The sequence below is a fragment of the Myxine glutinosa genome, chromosome 1 (genome assembly GCF_964187855.1).
Source record: "Myxine glutinosa chromosome 1, kmMyxGlut1.1, whole genome shotgun sequence".
NCBI classification, from domain to species: Eukaryota; Metazoa; Chordata; class Myxini; order Myxiniformes; family Myxinidae; genus Myxine; species Myxine glutinosa.
In genome coordinates, this window is record NC_136261.1 from 408,488,865 (window position 1) to 408,502,228 (window position 13,364).

At 36.3% G+C, this 13,364-nt stretch overlaps 1 protein-coding gene across 1 annotated transcript in view; it reads right to left on the reverse strand.

Moving 5' to 3' along the window:
* The window catches only part of LOC137417537 (fibulin-1), a 185,830-nt gene that overhangs the window by 102,604 nt on the left and 69,862 nt on the right, over nucleotides 1-13,364 (reverse strand). The window contains exon 8 of the mRNA XM_068103466.2: nucleotides 4,175-4,276. Within this exon, the coding sequence (XP_067959567.2) occupies nucleotides 4,175-4,276 (102 nt within the window). The remainder of the gene's footprint in view (nucleotides 1-4,174; nucleotides 4,277-13,364) is intronic.

Genomic DNA, 13,364 nt, shown 5'->3' on the forward strand with positions numbered 1-13,364 from the left:
CAGTCCTCAGGACCGAGTGTTAGTGTTGCTTCCTGTTCCAGGTCAGCCACTACAGGCTAGATATTTTGGTCCCTATGCAATCGAAAGGAGGGTTAATGAAACAGATTACGTGGTGACAACTCCCGACCGACGGAAAAAGCGGCAGCTGTGTCATGTCAACCGACTGAAGAAATATTATGAGAGGAAACCTGTGGAGAAAATGGTTCATGTCTCACCTGTCGTACCTGTAGTCGGGGTGCAAGAGAATCCCGAGTTAAAACTCTTCACTGATCACAACCCCTTAACCTTCATTCAAAAAATGAAAAATAAAAATTAGAGGTTGATGAGATGGAGTTTGGCTTTGAAGGAGTTCAACTTGGAAATTGAGCATGTAAAGGGCAGGGACAATGTCGTTGTGGATGCTTTATCCAGAGTGAACTAACTTTGGAAATTCCTGTAGGTTGTTTGGAAGTTTTGTTGTTTTATTTTGGGGAATATTAATTATTGTTGCTCACATGAATTGATCATTTGGGTGTGAGTTTTACTTTTGTTTGTTGAAAGAGTTTTGCCTGCAAAGAAAGTTTTCACTATGTTCCAACTTTCTTTCTTGAGGGGGAGAAGTGTTACGGATTCGTCACTTCCATTGTTGTGGTTCTCATCCACTGTAAACATTTTTGGTTGTATTTACTATTATTGTTATCGTTTAAGTGAAATAGAGATAACTGTTTTCAAAAGGTAAAAAAAGTTAGTGTTTTAAAAGAAACCGGAAACAGGATCGGGAACCGGACGAAGAAAAGAAGAAGAGGAAAAAGGAGGCGGAGCAAGTGAGGTCGGAGAAGGAGCCGAGCTGCTTGGAGGTCTGGAGCAAACGCTGGCGAACGGGGGTCATGAGCAAACTTTGGGGTTTCCTAGGAAAGGGATTCCTGCGACAGAGTTGTTATCGCTGTGACAGATAAACCTACGTGACAGGTTTTGCGGTCGATTCCGAAGAGAATCATTGGAGTGCCGTTACATCTCGAGAACGGACCGTTGGCCATTTTGCCTCATGCCTGATTTCGCATCGCTCCAGGTTTTTCACCTCGCTACAACCATTTCAACTTCAACGCATCCAGCCGTTAGCCTGGTTTGCATGTGTAACGTGGATTTTGAGTGGGAATTTGCGGTTCGCCGTGTGGGAACCCGTTGAACATCCATACCCAAAGGTGTGATTTCCCAGTCGCCTCTTGAGGGTACTTTTGCCCATCTTTGGCAGTGTGACTGTCAACCGAACGGGATTCTGGTCTCGATACAACATCGTTCTGACGATCACTGGAGCGTGGATCGACTTTGGTTTGAAGCTGGGACAGAGACATTGCGAATGTTATTTTCGCTCACTTGGAGCACAGTGAGTTATATTGTATGAAACTGATGGTACCATCATAGGAATGATATATTGGTTGTACAATTGATTAATATTGTTATTGTACTATTATTATTGTGTGAACTTAATACAATACTTATTTGTTGGTAACAATTGGTGTGGTTTCACCATTGATCTTTGACACACAGAATAACATATCTTTCTGCCGTGACTCCTCTCAGGGCTCGGAGGTACACCGTGACCGGGGTTTGGGGAGGAGCACGTAACATATGCATCACACAAACACAAACACACTAGCACCACACAAACACAAACACACGAGCACCATACAAACACACTAGCACCAAACAAATACATATGCATCACACAAACACAAACACACTAGCACTACACAAACATATATGCATCACACAAACACAAACACAAACACACCAGCACCACACAAAGACACACACATATATGCATCACAAAAACACAAACACACGAGCATCACAAAAACACAAACACATATGCATCACACAAACACAAACACACCAGCACCACACAAACACAAACACATATGCATCACAAAAACACAAACACACTAGCATCACACAAACACAAACACACTAGCACCACACAAACACACGAGCACCACACAAACACATATGCATCACACAAACACAAACACACCATCACCACACAAACACATCAGCACCACACAAACACACCATCACCCCACAAACACAAACACACCATCACCACACAAACACAAACACACCATCACCACACAAACACATACACACCATCACCACACCACAAACACACCATCACCACACAAACACAAACACACCATCACCACGCAAACACAAACACACCATAACCACGCAAACACAAACACACAAGCACCACACAAACACAAACACACCATCACCACACAAACACACCATCACCACACAAACACAAACACACCATCACCACACAAACACAAACACACCATCACCACACAAACACAAACACACCATCACCACACAAACACAAACACACCATTACCACACAAACACAAACACACCATCACCACGCAAACACAAACACACTAGCACCACACAAACACAAACACACCATCACCACACAAACACAAACACACCATCACCACACAAACACAAACACACCATCACCACGCAAACACAAACACACTAGCACCACACAAACACAAACACACCATCACCACACAAACACAAACACACCATCACCACACAAACACAAACACATCAGCACCACACAAACACACAAGCACCACACAAACACACTATCACCACACAAACACACGAGCACCACACAAACACACTAGCACCACACAAACACACCAACACCACACAAACACATATGCATCATACAAACACAAACACACCATCACCACACAAACACAAACACACCATCACCACACAAACACAAACACACCATCACCATCACCACACAAACACAAACACACCATCACCACACAAACACAAACACACCATCACCACACAAACACAAACACACCATCACCACACAAACACATCAGCACCACACAAACACTAGCACCACACAAACACACTAGCACCACACAAACACACTAGCACCACACAAACACACTAGCACCACACAAACACACTAGCACCACACAAACACACTAGCACCACACAAACACAAACACACCATCACCACACAAACACAAACACACCATCACCACACAAACACAAACACACCATCACCACACAAACACAAACACACCATCACCACACAAACACAAACACACCATCACCACACAAACACAAACACACCATCACCACACAAACACAAACACACCATCACCACACAAACACAAACACACCATCACCACACAAACACATCAGCACCACACAAACACTAGCACCACACAAACACACTAGCACCACACAAACACACTAGCACCACACAAACACACTAGCACCACACAAACACACTAGCACCACACAAACACACTAGCACCACACAAACACACTAGCACCACACAAACACATCAGCACCACACAAACACACTAGCACCACACAAACACACTAGCACCACACAAACACACTAGCACCACACAAACACACTAGCACCACACAAACACACTAGCACCACACAAACACAATAGCACCACACAAACACATATGCATCACTCAAACACAAAACAAGTCCTTGTGAGGGTCTGAAATCTCTGATTGCTTTTTCTGTTTCATATCCATTTCTGTGTTTATCGTAAAATTGTATGTGTATCGTTATCGTTTGTCGTATGTCGTATGTCGTGTCGTGTTTGTTTGTGTTTGTTTGTCGTGTGTCGTATGTCGTCGTATGTGTCGTAAGACGTGTATCGTTTATCGTATGTGTATCTGTGTTCTGTGTTTTATCGTTTTCTGTTTATCGTAAAAAGGTGACAAACAGGGTTGGCGGCAGGAAGGGCATCCGGCCGTAAAACATTGCTTCAAAAAGGGAACCAAAAAACAACAACAACCACGGTCCCCGAAAAGGCCAACCCCCGCTTTGCGGGGAAAAATGGCCTCTAAACGGTGGTAAACGGTGGTATCCATTTCTGTGTTTCCTCCTCTTCCTTTTTCCTGTTTGTTCATTCCCCCACTTGCTGCCCCTTCTGCCCCTTCTGCCCCACTCTTTCATGAGCATCCATTTCATAGAAGTAAAAAAAATCTTGGAAAGTTTTGTTGAACAAGTGAGCGGTTCTTCTGTCGTACATGTTCACAGATGTTTGGGTTATTGCATAACATTGAAAATGAGTGAAAACGTTCAGCAATTGCGTGTCACATGACGCACGTGCAATGCTCGTGCACGTTGCTTACCGTCGCACGTGACATTGTCTTCCTTAATGCGATAGCCATTGTGGCACGAGCACAGGAAACCAGACGCTGTGTTCACGCACTCCTGACTGCAAATCTCATTGTCTGTGGGCAGGGTGGAGAGGGCAACAGGGGCTGATGTGGAGGTTTTTCACTTAGATACCTTAAAATATAATTAAATAAACATTGTGACATCTTCTGGGTTGAGATTTAAACAGTGGGGATGCCAGCATCAAAGTAAAGAGGAAACGTAGGATTTGGGGGGAGGGCAGGGGGAAAGGGGGGAGGGGGGGCAAAGGGGTTGGGGAGGGGAAGGGGGGAGGAAGGGGGCGGGGTAATGGGGGAGGAAGGGGGTGGGGTAAGGGGGGAGGAAGGGGACGGGGGTAAAGGGGGAGGAGGCAAGGGGGTAAAGGGGGAGGGGTAAGGGGGGGTAAAGGGGGAGGGGTAAGGGGGGGGGGGGTAAAGGGGGAGGGGTAAGGGGGGTAAAGCGGGAGGGGTAAGGGGGGTAAAGGGGTAGGGGTAAGGGGAGATGGGGGGTAAAGTGGGAGGGGGTAAGGGGGGACGAGGGGGTAAAGGGGGAGCGGTATGGGGGGATGGGGGTAAAGGGAGAGGGGGGGTTAAGGGAAGGAGTAAGGGGGGAGGGGAGGCAAGGGGGTAGGAAGGGAGGGGGGTAAAGGAGGGGGGAGTAAGGGGGGGTAAGGGGAGAGGGGTGGAGGAGAGAGGGAGAAAGGAAGAAGAAACATTCAACCATAATGAGTGCAGCACAATTCTGGAATGATTAATGTGTCAATGAGAATGAAATAAAATATTACACATAGGAGGGGATTGGCGAAAGAAGACCCGGGAGTGAAAGGGCATGTGTCAGGGCTACGTGTGTGCATCATTAACATCAACATAAAGCTCAGTGGAGAGAATACCCATTTGTCTTTACAGGAAAGAAACTCAAGGAAGAACAAGATGGAGCTGATAGTACAAAAAACATCATGGAGAATGAGTAAACAGGAAACGAGGAGAGGGAGTGTCAATGGCAACACCGCAGTTCCTGGCCTTTCATCGCATGGACCTCGGGATGGGAACCCTACAGGTGCTGCCCATTGATACACACCTCACAGACATCATCAACGTTTTACAGCCGTTTCCATGCATGCATGTGCAAGCCATGATTCATCTCATGTCCGCTTTCCAGGCTATACAATCTGTTGCTAGCCGTCGTTAGTCCTTTAACTCTGAGATCATCTCTCAGCAACTCATTCCTTGTTTTCCTCGGATGGCCTCGAGCTCTCCTTCCATTCACATTCATACTTATACAACTCTCACACAGCAGTCCTCCCCCATGAATTCCATATGTCCGAACCACCTCTACATACCCCAACACATAACCTCACTAATACTCTCTAAACCTAACCGAGCTCTTAATTCCACATTTGGTTACCTATCCTTCAGCGTCAACTGACACATCATCACCTGGTGTTGGCCAAATGATTAGGGCAGTGGGCTTGGGATCCTAAGGTCCTGAGTTTGAATCTTGTTGAATTAACGCCAGGTGGGGTTGACTCAGCCTGTCATCCTTCCAAGGTCGGCAAAATGAGTACCAGATAACTGGTTATAGAGAGGCATTGCATCAATGGCACATGCGCCCACAGAAAAATGATGCAACCAGCAGCCAGGTGGCTGCACACGAACCACCCACCCACATGACACATCCATTTCACCATTCTCGTTTCTTTTCCTTCACACCTCCGTTCATCCTCTTTTTTGATTGCCGAGGTTTCACTGCCATACAACATCGCGCTTCAAACGCAAAATGCATAAAGTTTTCCCTTTAGTTGGAGAGAGATCCCCCTTGATGTCAATCGGGGAAACAATGCCGTAAACTTCCTCCAACCACTTCTAATTCTTCTAATTCTTGCAGAGAATTACTTCAAATTATTGCAGAGAATTACTTCTAATTCTTGCAGAGAATTACTTCTAATTATTGCAGAGAATTACTTCTAATTATTGCAGAGAATTACTTCTAATTATTGCAGAGAATTACTTCTAATTATTGCAGAGAATTACTTCTAATTATTGCAGAGAATTACTTCTAATTCTTGCGGAGAATTAATTCTAATTATTGCAGAGAATTACTTCTAATTCTTGAAGAAAATTACTTCTAATTCTTGCAGAGAATTACTTCTAATTCTTGCAGAGAATTACTTCGAATTCTTGCAGAGAATTACTTCTAATTCTTGCAGAGAATTACTTCTAATTCTTGCAGAGAATTACTTCAAATTATTGCAGAGAATTACTTCAAATTATTGCAGAGAATTACTTCAAATTATTGCAGAGAATTACTTCTAATTCTTGTCGAGAATTACTTGAAATTATTGCAGAGAATTACTTCTAATTCTTGTCGAGAATTACTTCAAATTATTGCAGAGAATTACTTCTAATTCTTGCAGAGAATTACTTCTCATTATTGCAGAGAATTACTTCTAATTATTGCAGAGAATTACTTCTAATTATTGCAGAGAATTACTTCTAATTCTTGCAGAGAATTACTTCTCATTATTGCAGAGAATTACTTCTAATTATTGCAGAAAATTACTTCTAATTCTTGCAGAGAATTACTTCTAATTCTTGCAGAGAATTACTTCGAATTCTTGCAGAGAATTACTTCTAATTCTTGCAGAGAATTACTTCGAATTCTTGCAGAGAATTACTTCGAATTCTTGCAGAGAATTACTTCTAATTCTTGCAGAGAATTACTTCTAATTCTTGCAGAGAATTACTTCTAATTATTGCAGAGAATTACTTCTAATTCTTGCAGAGAATTACTTCAAATTCTTGCAGAGAATTACTTCTAATTATTGCAGAGAATTACTTCTAATTATTGCAGAGACTTACTTCTCATTATTGCAGAGAATTACTTCTAATTCTTGCAGAGAATTACTTCTAATTCTTGCAGAGAATTACTTCTCATTATTGCAGAGAATTACTTCAAATTATTGCAGAGAATTACTTCTAATTATTGCAGAGAATTACTTCTAATTCTTGCAGAGAATTACTTCTCATTATTGCAGAGAATTACTTCTAATTCTTGCAGAGAATTACTTCAAATTATTGCAGAGAATTACTTCTAATTCTTGCAGAGAATTACTTCCAATTATTACAGAGAATTACTTCCAATTCTTGCAGAGAATTACTTCAAATTATTGCAGAGAATTACTTCTAATTCTTGCAGAGAATTACTTCTAATTCTTGCAGAGAATTACTTCAAATTCTTGCAGAGAATTACTTCTAATTATTGCAGAGAATTACTTCTAATTATTGCAGAGACTTACTTCTCATTATTGCAGAGAATTACTTCTAATTATTGCTGAGAATTACTTCTAATTATTGCAGAGACTTACTTCTCATTATTGCAGAGAATTACTTCTAATTATTGCAGAGAATTACTTCTAATTATTGCAGAGAATTACTTCAAATTATTGCAGAGAATTACTTCAAATTATTGCAGAGAATTACTTCAAATTATTGCACAGAATTACTTCTAATTCTTGCAGAGAATTACTTCTAATTATTGCAGAGACTTACTTCTAATTCTTGCAGAGAATTACTTCTAATTATTGCAGAGACTTACTTCTAATTATTGCAGAGAATTACTTCGAATTATTGCAGAGAATTACTTCTAATTATTGCAGAGAATTACTTCTAATTATTGCAGAGAATTACTTCCATTCTTGCAGAGAATTACTTCTAATTATTGCAGAGAATTACTTCTAATTATTGCAGAGAATTACTTCTAATTATTGCAGAAAATTACTTCTAATTATTGCAGAGAATTACTTCCAATTCTTGCAGAGAATTACTTCTAATTCTTGCAGAGAATTATTTCCAATTCTTGCAGAGAATTACTTCTAATTCTTGCAGAAAATTACTTCTAATTCTTGCAGAGAATTACTTCTCATTATTGCAGAGAATTACTTCTAATTATTGCAGAGAATTACTTCTAATTATTGCAGAGAATTACTTCTAATTATTGCAGAGAATTACTTCTAATTATTGCAGAGAATTACTTCTAATTCTTGCGGAGAATTAATTCTAATTATTGCAGAGAATTACTTCTAATTCTTGAAGAAAATTACTTCTAATTCTTGCAGAGAATTACTTCTAATTCTTGCAGAGAATTACTTCGAATTCTTGCAGAGAATTACTTCGAATTCTTGCAGAGAATTACTTCAAATTCTTGCAGAGAATTACTTCTAATTATTGCAGAGAATTACTTCTAATTATTGCAGAGACTTACTTCTCATTATTGCAGAGAATTACTTCTAATTATTGCAGAGAATTACTTCTAATTATTGCAGAGACTTACTTCTCATTATTGCAGAGAATTACTTCTAATTATTGCAGAGAATTACTTCAAATTATTGCAGAGAATTACTTCAAATTATTGCAGAGAATTACTTCTAATTATTGCAGAGAATTACTTCAAATTATTGCAGAGAATTACTTCAAATTATTGCACAGAATTACTTCTAATTCTTGCAGAGAATTACTTCTAATTATTGCAGAGACTTACTTCTAATTATTGCAGAGAATTACTTCGAATTATTGCAGAGAATTACTTCTAATTATTGCAGAGAATTACTTCTAATTATTGCAGAGAATTACTTCTAATTCTTGCAGAGAATTACTTCTAATTATTGCAGAGAATTACTTCTAATTATTGCAGAGAATTACTTCTTATTATTGCAGAAAATTACTTCTAATTATTGCAGAGAATTACTTCCAATTCTTGCAGAGAATTACTTCTAATTCTTGCAGAGAATTATTTCCAATTCTTGCAGAGAATTACTTCTAATTCTTGCAGAAAATTACTTCTAATTCTTGCAGAGAATTACTTCTAATTATTGCAGAAAATTACTTCTAATTCTTGCAGAGAATTACTTCTAATTCTTGCAGAGAATTACTTCTAATTATTGCAGAGAATTACTTCTAATTATTGCAGAGAATTACTTCCAATTATTGCAGAGAATTACTTCTAATTCTTGCAGAGAATTACTTATAATTATTGCAGAGAATTAATTCTAATTATTGCAGAGAATTACTTCTAATTCTTGCAGAAAATTACTTCTAATTCTTGCAGAGAATTACTTCAAATTCTTGCAGAGAATTACTTCTAATTTTTGCAGAGAATTACTTCAAATTATTGCAGAGAATTACTTCAAATTATTGCAGAGAATTACTTCAAATTATTGCAGAGAATTACTTCTAATTCTTGTCGAGAATTACTTCAAATTATTGCAGAGAATTACTTCTAATTCTTGCAGAGAATTACTTCTCATTATTGCAGAGAATTACTTCTAATTCTTGCAGAGAATTACTTCTAATTCTTGCAGAGAATTACTTCTAATTCTTGCAGAGAATTACTTCTCATTATTGCAGAGAATTACTTCTAATTATTGCAGAGAATTACTTCTAATTATTGCAGAGAATTACTTCTAATTATTGCAGAGAATTACTTCTAATTCTTGCAGAGAATTACTTCTCATTATTGCAGAGAATTACTTCTAATTATTGCAGAGAATTACTTCTAATTATTGCAGAGAATTACTTCTAATTATTGCAGAGAATTACTTCTAATTCTTGCAGAGAATTACTTCTCATTATTGCAGAGAATTACTTCTAATTATTGCAGAGAATTACTTCTAATTATTGTAGAGAATTACTTCTAATTATTGCAGAGAATTACTTCTAATTCTTGCAGAGAATTACTTCTAATTCTTGCAGAGAATTACTTCTCATTCTTGCAGAGAATTACTTCTAATTATTGCAGAGAATTACTTCAAATTATTGCAGAGAATTACTTCAAATTATTGCAGAGAATTAATTCTAATTCTTGCAGAGAATTACTTCGAATTCTTGCAGAGAATTACCTCCAATTCTTGCAGAGAATTACTTCTAATTATTGCAGAGAATTACTTCAAATTATTGCAGGGAATTACTTCTAATTATTGCAGAGAATTACTTCTAATTATTGCAGAGAATTACTTCTAATTCTTGCAGAGAATTACTTCTAATTATTGCAGAGAATTACTTCTAATTATTGCAGAGAATTACTTCTAATTCTTCCAGAGAATTACTTCTAATTATTGCAGAAAATTACTTCTAATTATTGCAGAGAATTACTTCCAATTCTTGCAGAGAATTACTTCTAATTCTTGCAGAGAATTATTTCCAATTCTTGCAGAGAATTACTTCTAATTCTTGCAGAAAATTACTTCTAATTCTTGCAGGGAATTACTTCTAATTATTGCAGAAAATTACTTCTAATTCTTGCAGAGAATTACTTCTAATTCTTGCAGAGAATTACTTCTAATTATTGCAGAGAATTACTTCTAATTATTGCAGAGAATTACTTCCAATTATTGCAGAGAATTACTTCTAATTCTTGCAGAGAATTACTTTTAATTATTGCAGAGAATTCATTCTAATTATTGCAGAGAATTACTTCTAATTCTTGCAGAAAATTACTTCTAATTCTTGCAGAGAATTACTTCTAATTCTTGCAGAGAATTACTTCTAATTCTTGCAGAGAATTACTTCAAATTATTGCAGAGAATTACTTCTAATTCTTGTCGAGAATTACTTCAAATTATTGCAGAGGATTACTTCTAATTCTTGCAGAGAATTCTAATTCTTGCGGAGAATTAATTCTAATTATTGCAGAGAATTACTTCGAATTCTTGCAGAGAATTACTTCTAATTCTTGCAGAGAATTACTTCGAATTCTTGCAGAGAATTACTTCGAATTCTTGCAGAGAATTACTTCTAATTCTTGCAGAGAATTACTTCAAATTCTTGCAGAGAATTACTTCTAATTATTGCAGAGAATTACTTCTAATTATTGCAGAGAATTACTTCTAATTATTGCAGAGAATTACTTCTAATTCTTGCAGAGAATTACTTCTAATTCTTGCAGAGAATTACTTCTAATTATTGCAGAGAATTACTTCTAATTATTGCAGAGACTTACTTCTCTTTATTGCAGAGAATTACTTCTAATTCTTGCAGAGAATTACTTCTAATTATTGCAGAGAATTACTTCTAATTATTGCAGAGAATTACTTCTAATTATTGCAGAAAATTACTTCTAATTATTGCAGAGAATTACTTCCAATTCTTGCAGAGAATTACTTCTAATTCTTGCAGAGAATTATTTCCAATTCTTGCAGAGAATTACTTCTAATTCTTGCAGAAAATTACTTCTAATTCTTGCAGAGAATTACTTCTAATTATTGCAGAAAATTACTTCTAATTCTTGCAGAGAATTACTTCTAATTCTTGCAGAGAATTACTTCTAATTATTGCAGAGAATTACTTCTAATTATTGCAGAGAATTACTTCCAATTATTGCAGAGAATTACTTCTAATTCTTGCAGATAATTACTTATAATTATTGAAGAGAATTAATTCTAATTATTGCAGAGAATTACTTCTAATTCTTGCAGAAAATTACTTCTAATTCTTGCAGAGAATTACTTCTAATTCTTGCAGAGAATTACTTCTAATTTTTGCAGAGAATTACTTCAAATTATTGCAGAGAATTACTTCAAATTATTGCAGAGAATTACTTCTAATTCTTGCAGAGAATTACTTCTAATTCTTGCAGAGAATTACTTCCAATTCTTGCAGAGAATTACTTCTAATTATTGCAGAGAATTACTTCTAATTATTGCAGAGAATTACTTCAAATTATTGCAGAGAATTACTTCTAATTATTGCAGAGAATTACTTCTAATTATTGCACAGAATTACTTCTAATTCTTGCAGAGAATTACTTCTAATTATTGCAGAGAATTACTTCTAATTCTTCCAGAGAATTACTTCTAATTATTGCAGAAAATTACTTCTAATTATTGCAGAGAATTACTTCCAATTCTTGCAGAGAATTACTTCTAATTCTTGCAGAGAATTATTTCCAATTCTTGCAGAGAATTACTTCTAATTCTTGCAGAAAATTACTTCTAATTCTTGCAGAGAATTACTTCTAATTATTGCAGAAAATTACTTCTAATTCTTGCAGAGAATTACTTCTAATTCTTGCAGAGAATTACTTCTAATTATTGCAGAGAATTACTTCTAATTATTGCAGAGAATTACTTCCAATTATTGCAGAGAATTACTTCTAATTCTTGCAGAGAATTACTTATAATTATTGCAGAGAATTCATTCTAATTATTGCAGAGAATTACTTCTAATTCTTGCAGAAAATTACTTCTAATTCTTGCAGAGAATTACTTCTAATTTTTGCAGAGAATTACTTCAAATTATTGCAGAGAATTACTTCTAATTCTTGTCGAGAATTACTTCAAATTATTGCAGAGAATTACTTCTAATTCTTGCAGAGATTTCTAATTCTTGCGGAGAATTAATTCTAATTATTGCAGAGAATTACTTCTAATTCTTGAAGAAAATTACTTCTAATTCTTGCAGAGAATTACTTCTAATTATTGCAGAGAATTACTTCTAATTATTGCAGAGAATTACTTCTAATTATTGCAGAGAATTACTTCTAATTATTGCAGAGAATTACTTCTAATTATTGCAGAGAATTACTTCTAATTCTTGCAGAGAATTACTTCTAATTATTGCAGAGAATTACTTCTAATTATTGCAGAGAATTACTTCTAATTATTGCAGAAAATTACTTCTAATTATTGCAGAGAATTACTTCCAATTCTTGCAGAGAATTACTTCTAATTCTTGCAGAAAATTATTTCCAATTCTTGCAGAGAATTACTTCTAATTATTGCAGAAAATTACTTCTAATTCTTGCAGAGAATTACTTCTAATTATTGCAGAGAATTACTTCTAATTCTTGCAGAGAATTACTTCTAATTCTTGCAGAGAATTACTTCTAATTCTTGCAGAGAATTACTTCTAATTATTGCAGAGAATTACTTCTAATTATTGCAGAGAATTAGTACCAATTATTGCAGAGAATTACTTCTAATTCTTGCAGAGAATTACTTATAATTATTGCAGAGAATTAATTCTAATTATTGCAGAGAATTACTTCTAATTCTTGCAGAAAATTACTTCTAATTCTTGCAGAGAATTACTTCTAATTCTTGCAGAGAATTACTTCTAATTCTTGCAGAGAATTACTTCTAATTTTTGCAGAGAATTACTTCAAATTCTTGCA